This window comes from Balaenoptera physalus (genome assembly GCF_965194825.1).
Source record: "Balaenoptera physalus genome assembly, chromosome: 16".
NCBI lineage: Eukaryota > Metazoa > Chordata > Mammalia > Artiodactyla > Balaenopteridae > Balaenoptera > Balaenoptera physalus.
The window spans coordinates 75,421,911-75,439,592 of record NC_138898.1 but is presented as its reverse complement, the minus strand read 5'-3'; the positions used below and the strand labels follow the sequence as shown (position 1 = coordinate 75,439,592).

Sequence of the window (17,682 nt, the reverse complement as noted above, 5' to 3'; positions counted from 1 at the left end):
CATAAAGAAAAAGAATCAGGGGCATTTCAGATGTGGCCAGGACTGGGAAGGAAAGAGCCTGCCTGGATGACGGAACCAAGAGTGAGTGGGCTGAGGGCAGCCCTGTTGAAAGCTGGTCAGGGAATGCTGGGTGGTAAAGAAACGCCCAGTGAATGTCTGGGGCACAAGGTGTGTCAGGAGGAACAGCAGAGGCAAAAGCCTGGAGGCAGCAATGGCTGGAGGGCAGCGGGTACCAAACACACTGGGAGGGGAGGGCGGGGAGCAGGAAGGGGGTCACAGGGGCAGTGCCTTGTAGGCCTCAGAGCAGAGTCTGGATTTTCTTTGATGTACCATGAGAGGTCACGAAGGGTGCTAAGCAGAAATACAACATTATCTGATTTCTGTTTTTAAAGATCACTATGGGGCTTCCCTGGTGGCGCAGTGGTTGAGAATCTGCCTGCCAATGCAGGGGACACGGGTTCGAGCCCTGGTCTGGGAAGATCCCACATGCCGTGGAGCAACTAGGCCCGTGAGCCACAATTACTGAGCCTGCGCGTCTGGAGCCTGTGCTCCGCAACAAGAGAGGCTGCGATAGTGAGAGGCCCGTGCACCGCGATGAAGAGTGGCCCCCGCTTGCCGCAACTAGAGAAAGCCCTCGCACAGAAACGAAGACCCAACACAGCAATCAATCAATCAATCAATAAATAAATAAATATTAAAATAAAATAAAATAAAATAAAATAAAGATCACTATGGCTCTTGGATACCAAGTGGATTTTGAGAGGCGGGGCCAGGATGGAAACAGGACAGACAGCAGACAGCTGCACCTGCGGTAGCAGGTAAAGAGGAAGGTGGAAGCAGAGGTGGGAACAGGAGATGCATTTTGAGATGTATTTTGGAGGCCGAGATGACAGAAATGGCTGACTAGAAATTAACAATGTGCATACCCTTCACCCCAGCCCTTCTAGGAATTTACCCTTCATTCTTAAGTATGCAAAGATCGTTGAGGCATCATTTATAAAAGAGAATGACCTGCATGTTCATTAGTAAGAGATGGGTTAAATTACTAATAGAGCAGGCGTTGACGGAGCCCCAGGCAGCCCTTACAGAGAATGAGGTAGGTCTCATGCACTTATTCAGAAAGACAACAAGATATATGCTTAAGTAAAGAGAAGCATGTTGGAAAATATACATATAGTATAAATCTGATTTTTTTAAAAATTATTATATTAGTATGTATACATATAGGCATACAAAAAGTCTGGAAACATCGAACTCTTAACAATATTCTCTCTGGGGTGGCATGATGGGGACTTTGTTTTCTGCTTTGTTTTACTTAATTTTTTATTATAAGCATGTTTTCAATTTTATAAATAGAAAAAAAATCAGGTATTTACATTTATGTTTAAATCCTTACTCCTGAAAATAAATAAATTCCATATAGGAGTGGTAGGAACAGTGGTGTGGAGGACCCTGAACGGCCAGTTGTCTGATAGGCACTGATCTCTAGCCTGGGAACACATCTTGTCCCCAAAAGAGGGAGATGATGGAGCCGCGTCTAACTTACTGTATCCAGTCAAGGGGTCCAGATTTAAAAGCAACAAGCCACCAATCTCAACAGGGAGACATTCCGGTAATATAAATATAGCACCCATAAGTCCTTCTCAGAAAAAACCTCCAGAGGACAAAATCCAAACAATGAAAAGTAAAATCAAAATAAAGAACGCAGACCAGGAGACCCTATGATAAAAGGTCTAATGGTGAACAATGAAGACGCTTAGAGACTAAAGAAATACAAGTGACCCTTGAACAACACGGGGACTGGGGCCCTGCCCCCCATGCAGTCGAAAATCCATGTACTGCTGTCTCTGCCTCAAAAGCAAAGGAACTGATAAATGGCTCACCCAAGGGCAGGAAGCTGAAGCAGTCTGGAGAGAAGAGGACTCACACCCTAGTTCTTTTGATTTCGCATATTGTGATCTCTAACCGAACTCAAACTTTTCCCCATACTTAAAGATCTGTAAAATGAAAATACAGGAACTATATTTATTGACAAAAACCGCGCGTACAAGTGGACCCATGCAGTTCAAACCCGTGTTATTTAAGGGTCAACTGTATTAGACAATTGTGCGTATCTGGGTTGTGGACCAAAATGTAATGTTCTAAACCTAAGCTCTTAGCTAAGCTCACAAAAACCAGAAGAGGGCAGGCAGTGTGGGTGCACCCTGGCCTCATTTTCCATAGCAGATTAGTCAATTCATAGCCATCTTAAATGGAAACAACAGGGTTTTAAAAAATGGCAACTCCGACCTCTTAATATTTTGTTCATAATTTATTAAACGGACGGGATGTTTTAAGAAATCTCTCTTGTGATAAAGAAATCTGAATTTCAATAATTCTGTTTCAATTTGGTTTTGCTTCTGGCAAATTAATGCAAATTTAAATGCCATAATTGTATTTACTATAAATATATATAAAAGAAGCCTAGATTCTGCATTACTGCTATCTTGTTCACAGAGGAAAATAATACATTTGCTTACACTGGGTGAGCACACTTTAAGAACCTAGGCCCTTATAATGCCCACGTGACCTAAAACCATCTGTTCCAGGGGCAAAGGGGAGATGAACTAAGTAGCCACATTCCCTCGAGAAAGCTGTTCAAATCCTTTCCACCTGGAAAGATGAGGACCTTGGGTTGGTCGCTTTGAAAGCCAACCTGCCGATACTTCAAAGGGATACCCTGCTAGGGCATCTACCAGTTGCTTTGAAGCTGTCATCCAGAAAAAGCTCTGTGAAAACTTACTTTATAGCTTTGCTTTAAAACCCTGTTATATGCAATTTCAATGCTCAGCCCTTAAAATGTTCAGTTCAAGCCCTTTCAACAGAAAGCCTTCTTCATGAAGGCCAGGCTGCAAATACCACAGGTGGGGAGCAGATGATGGGACTGTATACAAATTGGCCTTCTTGCTAGAGAGCCAGGGAGGAGGCGAGGGAAGGAAGGATGCTGGACCAGTGACTAAAACGCAGCCGAGGTGTCATGGTCAGTGGATTAGTGCCGTACATGCCTGATCTTCCTCTTTTCTGCTGGGCTAGGAAAAGAGCAAAACCGGGTCACCATAGCACATGAAATGTCTGCAACAATAGCAACCACAACTGTAATATCAACAATGGCAGCAGCTGCCGATTACAAAGCTTTTGCTACATATCAGGCACCAGGCTAACCCCTCTACACACCTCATCTCCCTGCAGCCTCCCACCACCCCTGTGTGTAGGTATCCTTATCTTATAGGTTCAGGGCACTTAAATGGCAGCCCCAGCTCATGTGGCTAGCAAGGGCAGAGCCAGGGTTTGGATGAAGGACTGTCTGACTCCAAAGTCCAGGTTTTTCATTCCGTGCCCACGTTTATTCCCTGCCTGGCATCAATGCATTGGAAGCCATTGGTCTCTAGAGTGAGATGAAAGTCAGGTGCTCTGTGATCACCCATTGGCTTACACGAAATTGATGACACCTGCCCGTAACAGCGTTCGACACAAAGCTGCCATGAGGCCACTAAATGTGTTAAAGCATGTGTTCGGTGTTAGCGGATGAAGCATTAAACCTCTAACTCCACTTAGAAAAGGGAACAGCTTGGTCTAAGTTCTGGGTGTGGGTTCCAGGCCCGACTCCAGCCGCCCTATGTCCCCAGGCAAGTCTCTGAGCCTCAAGCCCCCACCTCTCATGTGGGAAAATGTTCCCTGACAACCTGACAAGTTTGTGGAAGGGATGCAATGAGATAATAGCTATGAATTAGTGTTTCGTGATTGCTCTAACAGAGGTCTAGTTTTTACAGAAAATTTAACATTGAGATGACAGCATATTCTTTTCTATCTCTCAGACCCTATTGACACTGCCTACAAGAGTATCAGATGTTTAGCCCATGAAGCCACACTGGATACTTTGAGTCCTCAAGAGGAAGCAGCAGTCTCTGCGGTAGAGGTCATGGACATGCAGCGAACCCCCAATGATGTCCTCATTTGATTGGCAATTTTATAAAAGTGGGATTTGCATGCACTGTTAGTTGCAATAATTCCCACCAACTACTATTGCCTTACATGAGCCATTTTGCATATATTAAACTGCCTGACCCAGAAATGATTTTTACCCTGCAATGAGGGGTTAATTAACTAATCTGTCCTTCTTTTCATTCATTCATTTATTGTTGAATATATGTGTCCCCATAAGCAGGTCTGATTGCTAAGTGCTACGGATAGAGTGATGAATAAGACAGAGTCCCTGTTCTCATGGAATTTATAATCTGGCAACAAAGACAGCCATTCCATAAGAAATTACAAATATAACGAGTGTCAAGAACCCACATCTGAGGCTTACCAGTCCACACCTCAAGCCTGGTGGCATCTAGATCACAAACTTCCCAGAATAAAATGACTTGAGCTCTAACTATAGGGTCCACGCTGTGTATTTTTTAAATCACATTTCCCTACATCAATTCTGATGGAACTGTGGCTAGGAAAGTATGAGTTTTATCTGAGCTTCAAGTACCTGTGCGATGTTTTTGGTTTTCTGCTACTTTCTTACTGCCCCCTTTCATCCTTGGATTTTCTTTCACTGATTTTCATTCAAAGCCAAATTTATTTATGAAGCCCCCTAGAGTTCAGTCTCAAATGTCCATTATTATGAAGAAAAAAGCCATCCTTGTCTTAAGGAGTGGAGTGATATAAGAGAAAGAGCACAGACTCAGGAAGCAGAAAGGTACCATTTCCTGGCTATGAGGCCCTGGGCAAACCCTGTGGCATCAGTGTGCTGTGGCGGCCTCACCTGAGCCTGTCCAGAGCAGGGGTGGGAGGGTGGCTGAAAGATCAAGAGAAGGAAATCGGATAGGGATGGCAGGATAGAGACCAAACAACACAGAATGCTGCTGGATCACTAGAAATTTTGAGGAATTCCTGAAAGGCAAGAAAGCAGAGATCACATCTATGAAGCAGTAAAAGCAGAGGAAACTACGGACCAAAACAAGGGCAGTAAAATTTTCCATACAAGGAATTGTGTGTGTGTGTGTGTGTGTGTGTGTGTGTGTGTGTGTGTGTGTGTGTGTGTGTGTAGCTGAGTCCAGAGTCAAGGTGGAGTGAGAGGAAGCCCTGGGGCATTCACTGGGGGCTGCTTTTAGGGCTGCTGGCCCCTCCCCAGCTGTATTAAGTGCACACAGGCTGATGCTTGGATGTGGGCAATGCTCCTGGAGGTCGTTTTCCCCAAAGTAGACTGGGAGTTCCCATACCTGGAAGAGGAGCTAAGGCACACAGCCTCCAGGAGCATGTTGTGCCCCAACCAACATCAAGGTCAGGTTATATTAAATAGAACAGGCAGAAGAAGCAGGATTCTCGAATACAAAGATGAGCAGACAACTGAGAATGACCAAACATTTGGGAAAACCAAAACTCTGAAGATTGGCACAAAATTTAATTAACAAAAGAACAAACACCCAATGAAAGAGAGTTAATAGAATAAGCAGAGGAAGACTTTAGAAATCCTGAAAATTAATATCCCTGGAGAGATTTAAGAGGACATTTCAGCCATGAAAAAGAAACAGCTAGAGATCTCAAGTTTTAATTTTATCATTAACATTTTGAAAAAGATAAACTAAGTACAGAAAGAGCTAAAAGGTGACAAGTTAAATGTGCTAGAAATTCAAGCCAAACAATTTCACATTCGACACAGTATAAAAAGACAAAAAGAAAAATATGAAAGAAAAATTAAGAGACTTGAAGATCTGGGCCAACATTTGTCCAAGAGAAGATCCAGAGGATAGAACAGAAACAATGGAAAATAATAACAACAACAATAATAAATGAACATTTTCCAATGCTAAAGAAAGATATAAGCCTTTAGACTGAAAAGGCCCACCTAGCGCTTTAAATGGAACAAAGAGAATGATACTGACATATTCATATGGATTAAACAAACAACCTGTCAGAAAACATCTTGACTCTATATGTACACAATGACAGATTTGAAATGTATAAAGCAAAAACAGAGAAATATAAGGGAATATTGATAAGTTCACAGCAATCACCCAGATTAAACAGACAAAAATTAATTAGGGCTCTATTGCAGTGGTTTGCTAATGAGCATAAGAATTTTCTGGGAGTCCTATTAAAAATGCAGATTCTGAGCACTCCATGCCCCCTGTAAACCCAGCTCTATATCTTTGAATGGGTTATGAGAATTTACGTTTTTAATAAGAAGCCAAAGTGATTCTGATATAGGTGGTCTGGGACTATACTGGGACATACATAATTGCCTGGTTAAATAACATAATTAATAGCTTGCTTTAATAGATATACTGAGAACTTTATACCAAAAAGAGAATGATTATTCTTTTGAAATACCATAGAGCATTCATAAAAATTATCTGGTAGACCACAAAGTCTCAAAAACTTCCAAAACAACAGAAATCAAACAGACCAATCTCTAACCATAATGTAGTAAAATTAGAAATTAACACAGAAAGCTAGACAAAAACTCTCTACTTAGAACATTTGTAAAACTCTTCTAAATAAAGAGAAAAAAATCCCTAAAATCACAAACCAAAAGAAGTAAATGACAATGAAAACATTACATACACGCAAAATTTGTGAGATAAGGACAGAGCAGTATTCAGAGGAAAATTTATAGGCTTAAAATTGCTGTATTAGAAAACAAGACTGAAAATAAGGTAATTAAGCATTTAAAGTAAGAAGCCAGGTTATGGGATGGTGGTGGGGGGAGAAGCAAAGCAATAAATTAAACCAAAAAGTTTATGGAAGGAATCAAGATAAAACCAGAAATGAACTGAAATAGAAAACAGTAAATGAATGAGTGAATGAATGACAAAATAAATAAAGTATGCATGCTCAATAGAACTGAAAGCTGGGCCTGGTTTGTCTGGGTGGTAGAGAGAGCTTTTCCTGTTTTACTCAGTTTACTTCTTAATTGTTTGAATCTTTTCTAATGAGAAATCACTCATGTATTAGATGTTATATAAAACGACAAAATAATGTGAAAATACCTAAGAAATTCTAAGTAGATTATAAATGCAAGAAATAAAAAAGATTATTTATTCCGGTATTGATTCAGAGATCATTTAAAATTTTCATTAAGATTGAAAAGGATGCTTTAGGAAGTCAAATACCATCCAGTATCTTCACTTACAGGAATGCTCTATTAGGTGAAAGGATTACTACATCTCTCAGTTCTGGACCTGTATTTTATGGGTATTTAGTGCTTGTTCAGCATCATTCCACACAAATCATTCAAGCTCATCACTGAATTATTCCTGCTCAGCTGGCTTTGTGCTGTCTGACCTACCTGCTCAGGGGCTTTCCTAATGTCGTTAGCCAGGTGGTCCTTTGGTCTGAGCTATCCAGCTGGGCATCTCTGGGTACATTCAGGACGCCATGCCCCTGATGGCTCTGGGTACCAGAGGGGCTAACTCAAGTGTCACTGGAAAGGAAAAAAACCTCTTCCTCTTCTCTTGTCAGGAGCAACAAAGCTTCCATTGTCTAAATCAAAAGTTGCAAGCTGGTGGTCTGAAGACCAAATCTGGCCAGCAGGCACATTTTGTTTGGTTCATAGAAAATCGTGAATTAGTTACCAACATAAAAAAAAATGGGAGAAATCGAACACAGACAAGCCCAGATACTTGGCTTCTCTTGAAATTAGAAAGCTGGCGCCACCGGGCCCCTATGATGACAGTCAGCTGAGCTGTGTAGAGACTGTTCCCTACATCCCCACTACTTTCTACCATGCCCTGACACCCAGGCCAAGTGCCATCCTTGGTACCGCCCCCCACCCCCCTCACTCATGTCACTTAAAATATTCATTTTAATTAGCACCCTCTGCCAGAAATCCCAGTATTTCAGAATCCAAGCTACATCTCCCAAACTGACACTTCTACCCCAAGTAGCACAGAAATTCTTTGTCAGATTATGTGTCCTGATTCATAGTTTGGAAAATACTGTCATCATAATTATAACTTAGCGATGTGATAACTGAACTCAGCTATGTGTGGGCTGGCCAGGGTGCCTAATCAACATCTCTGCCACACTAGCTCATTGATTCAATCAATCAACTACCCAATTCACTTGCTTAACAAAGATTTGCAAACTAACTCTACGCCAGGCACTTTTCTAGGGACCAGAGACACGGCAGGCAAGAGATAGCACACGTCTATGCCATCATGAAGCTTAGATCTGGGATGGGGGGGGGGAAGGGTGTTTCAAGCCCTAAATATGTAACTTGCAAACAGCCTCCAGAAATGGTCCTTGGATGAGTGGAGGGCTCCATGAACTACCACGTATCCTCTGTTCTTGTGGATTTTACAATATGGGAACACCTATAAACTCCCCCTAGGATGTATGATTTCACAGCTGACAGGCACAGGACATATCTAATCTATCCCTTTTTGTTGTAGGGGAGGAAATGGGGCTCCAAAAGAGTGTGACTTAGCCAAGTCCCCACAGAGTTTATAGAAAAGCTCAAACTACCCTCTCCAGACTTGCTGAGTCACAGTCACTGGTTCTTTTTCCTCCCTAAAACAGGAGCCACAAGCTCCCTACATCTTCAGAAAATGTAATGTCGTGTGAAACAGCAATGGGAGACACAGTGTCAGACAACAGGGAGAGGTGAGGACTAAGGCAGAGTGAAGGGTGCGTGCTCAGAATAAAAGTTTTCTAATTCAAAATATTGGTTTGGCCAAAAAGTTCGTTCGGATTTTTTCCAGTTTGGCCAACCCCCTAAAACAGCAACAATAATGATTATAGCACAACACCAGACCAGCCAATGAAACACGCCCATGAGCTGAAGCTGGCCCTTGAGGTCACGGGTCCAAACCCTCCCCTTTGGATATATCCTCTTCCATTTATCACTATATTTCTACCCTTATCTTGAATTTAAGCATAACTTTTTCAAGTCGTAACTAATAAGAAATCCTCTCTTACCTGCCCCTATTTTTTCTGAATTTTTTTTCCTCAAGTTTCAGACCTATTTTGAATGTGCGACATATTTTGAATGTGACCGAAGTGAGAAAGCCAAGTATGAAGGGTGCATATTCATTTTCTTAATACAATAATGCCTTAATAATATAAAATGAATTTTCTATTTATCTAAAATTCACCCCTTTAAATAGTCAAAAACCTAAATAAAATAATTTAAAATGAAAGTATTTCTAAAATAGATAAGACTTCCTTGTCTTCTTAAAAGAGTATGTATATTAAACATAATTTAGTCTTTTCTTAATACGAATAATCAATATTCTGGATAGAAATTGATCTATAATACAGGAGATATTGCCAGGAGCTATTATGCTTTTGCATCTTTCATTTATTAAGTGACATCCTCTCCTACCCGAGTTTCCAGAAGTACAGGATATGGTTTGAAGACAAGGGAACAGCCCCCTCTCATCCCTTTCTGGCTTTTGTGAACCTCTGGATTTTTGTTGTTATTTTATTTTGCTTTTTACTTTATAGTTATCTTAATTTTATCTGACATATGAGATTTTGACTTCCAATTTTAACATTTCTTTTATAGTCCCCAAATCAAAGCCACAAAGTCCAAATGATCTCGAAAACTTTCCTTCCATTTGAGAGAGACTCTAATCTTCAGACCTTCTGATTCAGAATCCCCAGGAGTTCATCTGTTTAAAACTGTGCTACCCCCTGTAAACAACTCTCTTAGCATAAAAATTAGACCTAAAATATGCATTTAAAAAAATATCGTGGGACTTCCCTGGTGGTCCACTGGTTAAGACTCCACGCTCCCAATGCAGGGGACTTGGGTTCAATCCCTGGTCAGGGAACTAGAGCCCGCAAGATACAACTAAAGATCCCACATGCCACAACAAAGATCTTGCGTACCGCAACTAAGACCCAGCACGGGCAAAAAAAAAAAAAAAAAATATATATATATATATATATATATATCTCCTTAGTGATTCTTTTTGTTGTTGTTGTTGTTATTTACTTTTCCCTTTTATTTTTTTTTAAACATCTTTATTGGAGTATAATTTCTTTACAATGGTATGTTAGTTTCTGCTTTATAACAAAGTGAATCAGCTATACGTATACATATATCCCCATATCCCCTCCCTCTTGCGTCTCCCTCCCACTCTCCCTATCCCACCCCTCTAGGTGGTCACAAAGCACCGAGCTGATCTCCCTGTGCTATGCGGCTGCTTCCCACTAGCTATCTATTTTACATTTAGTAGTGTATATATGTCCATGCCACTCTCTCACTTTGTCCCAGCTTACCCTTCCCCCTCTCCATGCCCTCAAGTCCATTCTCTACGTCTGCATCTTTATCTCTGTCCTGCCCCTAGGTTCTTCAGAACCTTTTTTTTTTTTTTTTTTTAGATTCCATATACATGTGTTAGCATACGGTATTTGTTTTTCTCTTTCTGACTTACTTCACTCTGTATGACAGACTCTAGGTCCATCCACCTCACTACAAATAACTCAATTTCATTTCTTTTTATGGCTGGGTAATATTCCACTGTATATATATGTGCCACATCTTCTTTATCCATTCATCTGTCAATGGACCTTAGTGATTCTTGTGTATATCAAATTTTAAGATCCATGGCTCTATCTTTTCCTTATAACGGTGGTTCTCAAACATTGCTGCAAATTACAGTCACATGGGGCACTTAAACAGAGGAACCATGTCTGAGTCCGAATCCAGAATCAGAATCAAAACCTCTGGATGATATGACCTGGACATTTGTGTTTCTTTTATTTAGTTAGCTTTTTACTTTCTGTTTTGAGCTAACTGTAGACAATACAATACAGAGCCATCCCATGTACCCTTCATCCAGTCTCCCCCGTGGTAACATCCCGTATAACAACAGCACAATAGCACAGTCCAGAAACTGACATCAATACAATCCTACTAAGCTTTTTAAACTAGGTCTCCTTTTTTTTACTTTTTTCTATTTCTTCCTTTGCTGATGCTTAGCTCTACTGAAGCAGCTTATCTCCTCCTTAATGTACTAGCTTCTTAAAAACTTGGTTTGAAAAAATGTAAAACCCATAGAAAATTTATCAGCATAGTATAATAGAAGGGTATAATGAATGCCCAAATACCCATCACCTATATTCACCAATTCTTCACCAATTCTCAGAAACCTGAGAACAGGGACCTTTTCTTACATAACCACAATATAATTACCGAATTCAGGAAATTTAACATCAATACAGTATTATTTTCTAATATAATATGACTTTCAAATTTCATTAATTTCTCCAAACCATACCAACAGGTGGGTGAGCCGTCATGGACCACAGCAGAGCCCACATGTGGCAGCCCTGCTGGTGGCACATGGGTTAAGACAGGTCTTTAGTTGTTATGTGTGTCAGCAAGTAACAATGACTTCAAAACATTGAATTGTAATTGTGGCCAAATATCCAATTCACGCCACTCCAGGATCTACACAATGGAAAGAAAAACTCAGAGAAGGTATTCCAGAAGATGCCGGAGTGGGCCAATCTTCTTCCCATCACCTGTCATGCTCTCAGGGACTGAAAAGATAACTAAACGCAGAAAATACCACTCATTGGGAACAGGCCAGGACTGGAACATTCCAGATCAACTATCTCATCCTGGATATAATTAATGTATACTTTCAAGGAATAGAATGAATATATGCAAGTTTCAGTCTGGATAGTTATATAGTCACCTATTCACAGCACTGATCTCTGGGGCAGTGGGATTATGAGAGGACTTTTATTTTCTTTGTTATCATTTGAATTTTTAACATTGATCATGCATTGTCAGGAAAAAAAGGATACCTTAATAATAGAATAAAATGTGTACTTTCATTCCTGGTCCCTAAATGGAGCCGAAAGCATTTAAATGGAGCCTTATTATCCACTGTAACACATACACTAAGGCAAGCCAACATAACCAAGACCTGGCACTTAGGCAGAACTCTCTGGAAAGAAAGAGGTGTCCTCCTTTCCCTGGAGTTGTTAAGCTACAGTGGCTTACAAAACCCTACGATGGCTTCTCCTCTGACTCAAAGTAGAATCCCTCACCTCTAGCGCAGCCCTCAAAGCCCGATGCCATCTAAGCCTTGGCTGTGTCTCTGGCCTCACCCCCTCTTCCTCGTCCCCTTGCTCACTCACCTCCAGCCACACCGGCCTCCCTGCTGTCCTCCCTCCTCGGGGCCTCTGCACCTGCTGCTCCATGTGTGTGGAAGCTCTTCTCTACCTACTCACTCCCTGGCTTCCTTGAGGCCCTCACACAGCACCTCATCAAGGGTAAGCCCCATCCTCCCATATCACACGGCAGCCTCTGCCCACATTCTCTAGCCCCTTACTCTGCCCCAGTTCTCTTATAAGCCCGATCACCTGCTGGCATATTATGTACTTGTCTGTTTTAGCTTCAGCGTCTAGATGGTGCCTGGGACATGGTGGGGACTGTGGTACATGCAGCACACACTTGTCTAAGGGGACAGCTACCCCTCAGCTCCACTCGCGGCTGTCATTTAAGAATGTAATTCCTGAATCTTTCGACTTTTCAAGAGAAACCCCCAATTCAGATTTTGACATGAACTCTCCTGATTCTTAAATGTCAGCTAGTAATTCACATCTTTTAAAAAGGCACAGTCAACGGGGGTGAAGGCCAACAGAACATGCCTGCATATGCTGGTCTGTGAACTCAGAGTGCCAAGAAATTGAAGTTCACTAAGGATCTGATGGAAGGCAAAAAGGCTGGTGTGTTTCAACAGTGAAGGTCAGATGAAAAGTACACATGTGGGCAGCAATTCCTTTTGCTCCATTTCAGACTGCACTTGCAAACAGTGTGAGGGGGGCTGAGTGTATTTAGCCAGGCATTATTTTTCCTTCTCTGTCAGATTGCATCTCTTAAGGCTTCTGCCTTTGCCGAAAACTGGCATGGCCATTTCACTCTTTCACTTAGCAGGAAAATAACTCCAAGGGGAAATTGACTGTGAAGGCTTACGGAGTGCCCCCTCAAGATGGGGAGAAAAAGGGAAGGAAGACATACAATCAGGCACTCACGGTGGAGAAAATTAAGTGTGGGTGAGCAGGGAGATGCTGATTCAGAGCACGCTCACACAGGAATGCTAATGGAGCTTAATAGCTTGTGAGGGACAGGCTGCGTGGTGTTGCAGGGAGCTTGGAAGCTTGCAAAAGAAGGAATACTGTATATGTTCAATTAACAGGGGGTGCCAAATGGCCAAAGGAGGAGAGGACGAGCATGCCTCTTGCTTGAAGGGCATGCATGCGTTCTGAGACAGGGGACGGGGCTAGCGTTGCAACAGACTGAACTTGGCTTCAAACCAGCCTCCCTAAGGGAAGCTGAGGGCTGTTTGCACAGACTGATCCTGAGCAGAGAACCTTTTGGCTGATTCAAAAGCATGTGTGTGTCTGTGTGTGTGTGTCTGTCTGTGTGTCTGGGTTGTGTGGGAGGTGGGTGTTGAGGGCAATAAAGTCCACGATTTTGCCCACTGTAAAAATCCCATTCCTATGGACTGTTTTTAAGGAAACAAGGTCTTTGGGTCCTTCCATAGAAAAGGACTTTTTTTTTCCAGGAAGACAAAAATTTGCAATTAACTTTCAGTTTTTTTGCAGCCAGAATGTGAAACAAAGTGATCCCCTGCTCCTTAAGTTGCCCTTCCTTTACAAGCAAAGAAGGAAACACCAACATGCAATGGTGATCAGAGGAATGTTTCCTGGGTGACATTCCCATCTCCTTTTTGAGTCATTTTCATTTCAGAAAAGCAGGTTTTTGGTACAGAAGGCGCATGCGGAAGGAAGTCTGTCCTCCTGGTGAGGCTCTGGAATCTGCAGCCCGGGTCCACGGCTGAACAATCTCATTCTGGCAAATGGGGCAGGACTGGCTTAGCAACTTGACTCTGCCTCCTCTCTAAAATTTAGCTCGTATATAACCATGTAGATAATTTACACACTCATTCTAATTATAAAAGCGATGCCCTTGAAATAAAATTCAACTCTCCATCCCCACCCCTGCCTGGTCTGCCCCTCTGCCCCACCAACCTCATCGCCTTCTAACTCTCCTTTGCTCACATCATGTCTACATCTTGCGTCCTTGAACAAGCCCAGCCTCAGGTCATCCGTGCTCGCTGTTCCCTCTGCCTGGAATGCTTTTCCCATTGCTGGCTCCAAAGCCGGCTCCTTCTTATCCATCAAGTTTCAGCTGAAACATCATACCTGAGAGAGGTGTTCCTTCCCTCTCTACCGTCTAATGTTCCCTCTCTCCCATGCTGTCTGATCTCCTGGCTGTCCCATCTCCCCTATCTGTTTTTTTTTCCTAGAACATATCAATACCTGAAATCGCATTATTTATTTCTTGGTTTTATTCTTTATTGTCTGTCTCTCCCTCGGGAACGTGAGTTGCTTAAGAATAGGCCCCTTGTCAGTTTTGTTCATTTCTGCATCTCTGGTGCCTAGGACAGAGACTGATGCTCAAAAGTCGGTACCCAACAAATGCTTGTTGAATGGGAGGCTGGGGTTTACTGTTGCAATTCCAAGGATTTCAGAAATGAAATGACAATTTGAAGAAGGGGAGTGAAACACCCCATGGTCAACCCTGTGAGTTGCTACACGGCCAGGGACTCTGAGCTACGGCTACACAGGGCCTCTGGGTGTTTCCATGTGTGGTTTCTGGTACCATGGCAGGAGGGGGAGGGGGCGCGGATATTCAAAATATTTAACAACAGGTTTAGGCATACAGGTGTGGACAGGCTGAGTATCAGCTCGGCTTACCTACCCTTACCTCCCCTGGCCCTCACACTCTTACCCAGCTTTTAGGAACCAGGTAAATGTCACTCCTTCCAGGAAGCCTTCCTAGATACTCTCCCTCCTGGTCCCGCTATGCCCTGCCCCACCTCTCAGCTCCCTCTTGTGGTAAAGAGATTATATGATTTTGCCTCTTTTGGGTCAGACACCAGCCTTGCTGACCTTTGGACACCGGGTCCCTAGCAGAGCATCTAGCACAAGATTTGTCTGCTTGTTAAAGTGCGGGAAATAAATGCAAGAGTGAAGGAAGGCAAGGGCTCGCAAAGCAAGGAATAAGTAACTGTTAGAAAGCGCCCCCGAGAGCCGCTATAGCCCCGAGCTGAGGCCAGTCCTACCTGTGGACGATCCCCAGAAGCAGCCTCTGCCTTGACAGTCACACCCCCACGTGGCTCACAATCTTCAGAATAGTCCAGAGGAGGCTCGATGTGGAGCCGCGGGCCAGCTTCCGTTCTGATCTGCACAGATTTCTATACACAAAAAGTCAGACCATTTCAGATATGGTGAAACGAACCTCTTGTTTCCTCCGAGGGGCAAGCACTCCAGGGGTTCGCTGCACATGACAGCAGTCAGGTCGGGGTGCACCTGGCCCGGCGCCATCCCGGGAAGGCCAGCTGGATGGGTCACGCCACTTCCACTCAAGTCTTTACTGGTTCTTACTGCCCAAAGAGTGTCCAGTAGAATTTTTCAGTAATTTTTTTGGTTTGAAATAACTTATCGGTAGAACTTCCCCAAATGGGCTTTGTGATCTAAATAAGCTTAGGAAAGCCCGGGTTTTGGGCCAGGACTTCTCAGGGCCTTTAATGGCTCCCTCACCCCGTCCTCCACACACACTGTGGATATCCTAAAACAGAATACAGATGGAACATACCCCAAACTTTTGGGGCCATGGAAACTGAGCGGTGGGGCCTCTTCCTCCTAGCACTCCCTGGATCATTCTTTAGGAAACCCATCCCTTGGCCTGGCGTGGCAGCCCACAGGCTGTCCCTGGAATGTCCGTCTCCCCTTTCTCTCTTGTACTGCGTCTCCGGATGTGCAAGTGGTGCTCCCAGCATCCCCTGCGGCTGGGAGGGAGCAGGTGAACACGTTCTGGCCCGTGATGTGTGGGTGGGTGAGAGGGGCATGTACACCTTTGAGGTTGTGCCTGGAAAGGAAAGGGGAGAGCCCCCCCTTGCCCTGCCCCTCTTCCTGCCGACTGGAATGAGGAGGTGGCAGCAAGCTGCTGAGGACTGCGGGGAGGGGGCGACAGCTGGAGGATGCTGGAGTGACAAAAGAGGTTGTGCTGGGGTTCCCCCGTGAACTCTCGGAGCAAGGTGACTGCCCACCGCTAACCTGTGTCAGAGACATCAACTTTCATGTTGTTTAAGCCAGTATTTGGATCTCCTTGCTTTAGGAGCCAGACCTGTACCCTAAATGGTATATACCTGGCATGTGAAGGTCTCTACAACACGGCCCCAACCGATCTTTCCCGCATTGGTTCCCACACATACATTCACACACCTGACACCTGGGCCAAGCAAAATTGCTTCCTGTACCCCGAGTATCTGCAGCTTTGTCAGCCCAGCATCCATTCCCCAGCCTGCAGGAAAGGTCTCCCTCATTTTCCTCCAGGCCCCATTTCCCTCCCCGACTCAGTCCACATGTGGCCCAAGGGAGGGTGGGAATGTGACTCAGGCCTGGCCAATCAGCCCACTCCATCCCTCACAATACGCCTGGCCAGTGGTTCAGGGACGGGAGTGGACCTACGGCAGCCAATGACAGTAGCCCCAGGACTCCTGCTACAGCTGTGGAAGGAGGTGCTCTCTTCCTACAGGGGTGCTAAGCTACAGGGAGGCACCCCAGGAGCTGCTGGGGACCATTGTGCCCCTTCCACAGAGATAAAGAGAGCTGAGAGAGTGAAGCAGAGTCCTGGTGGATTTGTTCAGAACCCCTGGATCCAGCCATGCCTGAAGGAAGACATCGCTGAAGCTTCCTCTCTTTTGCTTAAGCCAACGCGAATAGGATTTATGTTGTTTGTGACAGAGTCCTGACTCTCGCCTGGGCCCCAAAATCTCCCACCTCTGTGCCTTTGCTCATGCTGTTCTCCCGATCTTAAGGCCATTCTTTCAAATCTTCTCCAAGTATCCAAGTCGTATCTAAACTTTGGAGACACTCCCTGACCGCCCAATAGCTATCCATGGCCCTCTCCATCCTGACTTAATGGAACTCTGATTCTATCGAGTTGGCATTGTGCCCCTTTAAGATGGTCATGTCGCTGGAGGCCCTTGCAGCTGGGAAGGCGTGTGAGGCTGATGTGAGTGGCTGGAGGAGCCGCCGAGGAAGCCACTGTTTCCCTGCTAATCAAGACTCACTCAAGGGGGGGCTTCCCTGGTGGCGCAGTGGTTAAGAATCCGCCTACCGGGCTTCCCTGGTGGCGCAGTGGTTGAGAATCTGCCTGCCAGTGCAGGGGACACGGGTTCGAGCCACGGTCGGGGAAGATCCCACATGCCGCGGAGCAACTAGGCCCATGAGCCACAATTACTGAGCCTGCGCGTCTGGAGCCTGTGCTCTGCAACAAGAGAGGCCGCGATAATGAGAGGCCTGCGCACCGCGATGAAGAGTGGCCCCCGCTTGCTGCAACTAGAGAAAGCCCTCGCACAGAAACGAAGACCCAACACACCCATAAATAATAAATAAATTAAAAAAAAAAAAGTAGAGGAATTTAAAAACAAAAACTCCTAAAGAAACTCAACATTTAAAAAAAAAAAAAGAATCCGCCTACCAATGCAGGGAACATGGGTTCAAACCCTGGTCTGGGAAGATCCCACATGCCTCAGAGCAGCTAGGCCCGTGTGCCACAACTACTGAGCCTGCGCTCCAGAACCCACGAGCCACAACTACTGAGCCCATGTATCA

General features: G+C 44.1%; 1 protein-coding gene across 5 annotated transcripts in view; it reads right to left on the bottom strand.

Moving 5' to 3' along the window:
* Positions 1–17,682, bottom strand: part of KATNIP (katanin interacting protein) — a 199,440-nt gene that overhangs the window by 105,131 nt on the left and 76,627 nt on the right. For 4 of the 5 annotated variants that reach the window (XM_082429315.1, XM_082429312.1, XM_082429311.1 and 1 more), the window contains exon 6: positions 15,126–15,257. In XM_082429315.1, the coding sequence (XP_082285441.1) occupies positions 15,126–15,257 (132 nt within the window). Of the gene's footprint in view, positions 1–15,125; positions 15,258–15,658; positions 17,490–17,682 lie in introns of those variants that run through there. The other variant, XM_082429314.1, reaches the window with a different exon arrangement.